Source organism: Arachis stenosperma, chromosome 1 (genome assembly GCF_014773155.1).
Source record: "Arachis stenosperma cultivar V10309 chromosome 1, arast.V10309.gnm1.PFL2, whole genome shotgun sequence".
In the NCBI taxonomy this organism is placed as follows: domain Eukaryota; kingdom Viridiplantae; phylum Streptophyta; class Magnoliopsida; order Fabales; family Fabaceae; genus Arachis; species Arachis stenosperma.
In genome coordinates this window covers 121,416,589-121,419,219 of record NC_080377.1, presented here as the reverse complement: position 1 = coordinate 121,419,219, position 2,631 = coordinate 121,416,589, and the positions used below count along the sequence as shown (strand labels likewise).

General features: G+C 39.4%; 1 protein-coding gene across 1 annotated transcript; it reads right to left on the bottom strand.

The window, feature by feature from the left end:
• Positions 1-417: 417 nt before the first annotated feature.
• On the bottom strand, positions 418-1,326 carry LOC130932958 (uncharacterized). The gene has a single exon (XM_057862430.1). It carries the CDS (start codon positions 1,324-1,326, stop codon positions 418-420), a length of 909 nt encoding a protein of 302 aa, XP_057718413.1.
• Between the last annotated feature and the right edge of the window lie 1,305 nt (positions 1,327-2,631).

The following is a 2,631-nucleotide window of genomic DNA, read 5'->3' as shown; positions in this document are numbered from 1 at the left end:
TCTGCCACATACACCAGTCCGAATCTAAAATGACCAACTAAAAAAGGGTGAACTTCAAGTAATATAGTTGTAAAAACATTCCTGTTATGTCTCATACGTTAGTCCCAGTAACTCCTAGTTCATAAAAATATCTTGTGTTTGGGAGGTACATGGTGAAGGACTCTAAACGACATTAACTTAATTAATGGTCGTATGGTTTGTTATTTCCAATTTAAACTTCATGACTACAGCCGAATAAGGAACCGGATCGATCAAGGTTCTATCAACAGAATTAAGTAACATGGAAAGATCATCTAACTTGGATATTAAAAATGAGACTACAACGAATATTTCATCTCCCTTAACAAGTAAATATTCTGTTTGAACTGGATTATTTTGAAAAAAAAAAGAAACTAACCTTTATCGTAAATTACATGACTAATTCACACAGCGATAATGTGTTCCTGTCCACCATCTGATCCAACATTTCATGCCTTGTATCGTATGATGAACGACATTTTTGTCCCCCATTATAATGCGGGGGATTGATACATCGTTGAAAAGAACGAAAGCAAAATCACCCGAGTCCTTGTCCCTCCGAGGCATGACTGTCACCCTTTGAACCACATGACCAAACATGTTGCAGAAAAACTCAGCAATGCCCTCTGCAGTGGGCACGGACTCTCGACCGAAGCATACGGTCAGTGTCTTTGGACGTTCCGCGTCATCCAGCTCCTTGCAGACGTACTTCTGCTTTCCCTTATCTTGATCAGTTTGCCTTCCTCCTTGTTGCATTTGGAATCCTCGGCCATTGTTATGTCTACTCAATGCCTCTTGTGCAACGGATATGCACTGGTCAAGTGTGTTGAAACCCAGTAGTTCTTTAGGAGTCCTCTGGTACTCCAACCACACCGCATCCATCGTTATGTCGCCCATAATTCTAGCGCAAATGGTTGATAGGGTATCGGGAATTAGAGTTAGGAGGACGGATCTCATCCTATGAACCTGATATAACGTGAGCTCAGTTTTCAGCACGTTTCCAAGGGTTTCGAGTTTTCTGGACTTCTCCACAAACCCAGAGAACTCATGACATACTAGGCATTGCAAACAGATGACACATTCATCGGCAAGACTGTTCATAAACCAGCCTTCTTTTTTTATGGCTGTTTGCACAATACCATTCAGTCCCATTGTCTCCAGTGACAGTAGAAATGCCATGACCATCAGGGACTGTTTAACTTCACGGTGAAGGACTTGCGTCAGCATCCTGAATGCAGTTCGATCGATTCCATGGAACATTTCCAAACATTCGATTGCCATGGTTGAGGGTTTCCTTCTAGTATCCATGTTGTATGGGTTAGAATTTGTAAGCATATAGTTTGTAGTTGTAGTTTTTGATGCTTAGACCACCAACTCATTTCCTCCTTCTTGTAGTCATGCAGCATGGTCTCCACTTTATTGCACCATCTTCTTACTCGTTGTCCTAGACTAACCATCACCTACCTAATTGGAATATTATTTAATGGCCTTAATTACATTGTATTCACCTACATGTATATGATTTTATTGATACCACTAGGTTCGGTTTATACTTTCTTCTTGAAAAAGAAGATGTCATAACTTTATCTAGTATGGCGAAATTGAAATTTAATTGCGTAAACATCGCCATATGCTATGAATCATAACAGGTTATATAGCATAGGCAGTAACAATTTTTGTATACTACATTATCATTTTAATTTACATAACTGAATAGATGTTACTAATTAATTCTCTAATAAAATTAATAGTTATATACCAAAATAAAAATAACATATAAAAAGTGGGAAACAATATTTTTAATTAAAACTAATAAAACATAAATTTTAGAGATAAAGGAGAATCATTCACAAAAAGCTAAATATTTACGGTTTAGGGTTAACGGTTTAATCGCTAGGCCTTTTAGTGAACGGCTTCGTGTATATTGTTTACTGATTGCCGGTTTCCGGCTCAATTCGCACGGTGCAGTGTGTACGGGTTTAGTGAATAGGGAATACCAAGTTTGCGAGAACCGGACCGGTCAATGAACCGGTAAGGTTACTGGTTCAATGGTTCAATGGTTCGACCGGGGTTCAGCCGGAATTCAACCGGTTAAATTAAATATTAAATAAAATTATTAAAAAACCTAAAAATACTTTTCAATATATTAATTTAATAAAAAACCGTTAAAAAACCGTTAAAAAAATCGGCCGGCTCGACCTGTTTACCGGTTAACCGGCCGGTTCGACCGGTTTTTTAACCGGTTTTTTGCTAGACGGTTTTTGAGCTTACCCGGACTGGTTAACTGACCGATTCCCGGTTTTTCCGGTTGAACCTGCCGGTCCGGTCCGATTTTCAGAACTATGGGGAATACGCCTTAGAGTAAACGGTTTCGTGCTAATAGTTTACTCTTTGGTGGTTTCAGGTTCAACGTATACGGTTTACGGTTCACAGTTTGGTCGTCATCTCTTAAGGTGAATGGTTATGTGTCTCTGGTTTCTTGTTCGGCGGTTTCCGGTTCAACGTGTACGGTTCAATGTGTAAGAGTAAGTCAGTAGGTCTTATCATGAATGGTTCTGCGTGTATGGTTTATCGTTAGGCGGTTTCCGGTTCATCGTGGACGGTTTAGGGTTC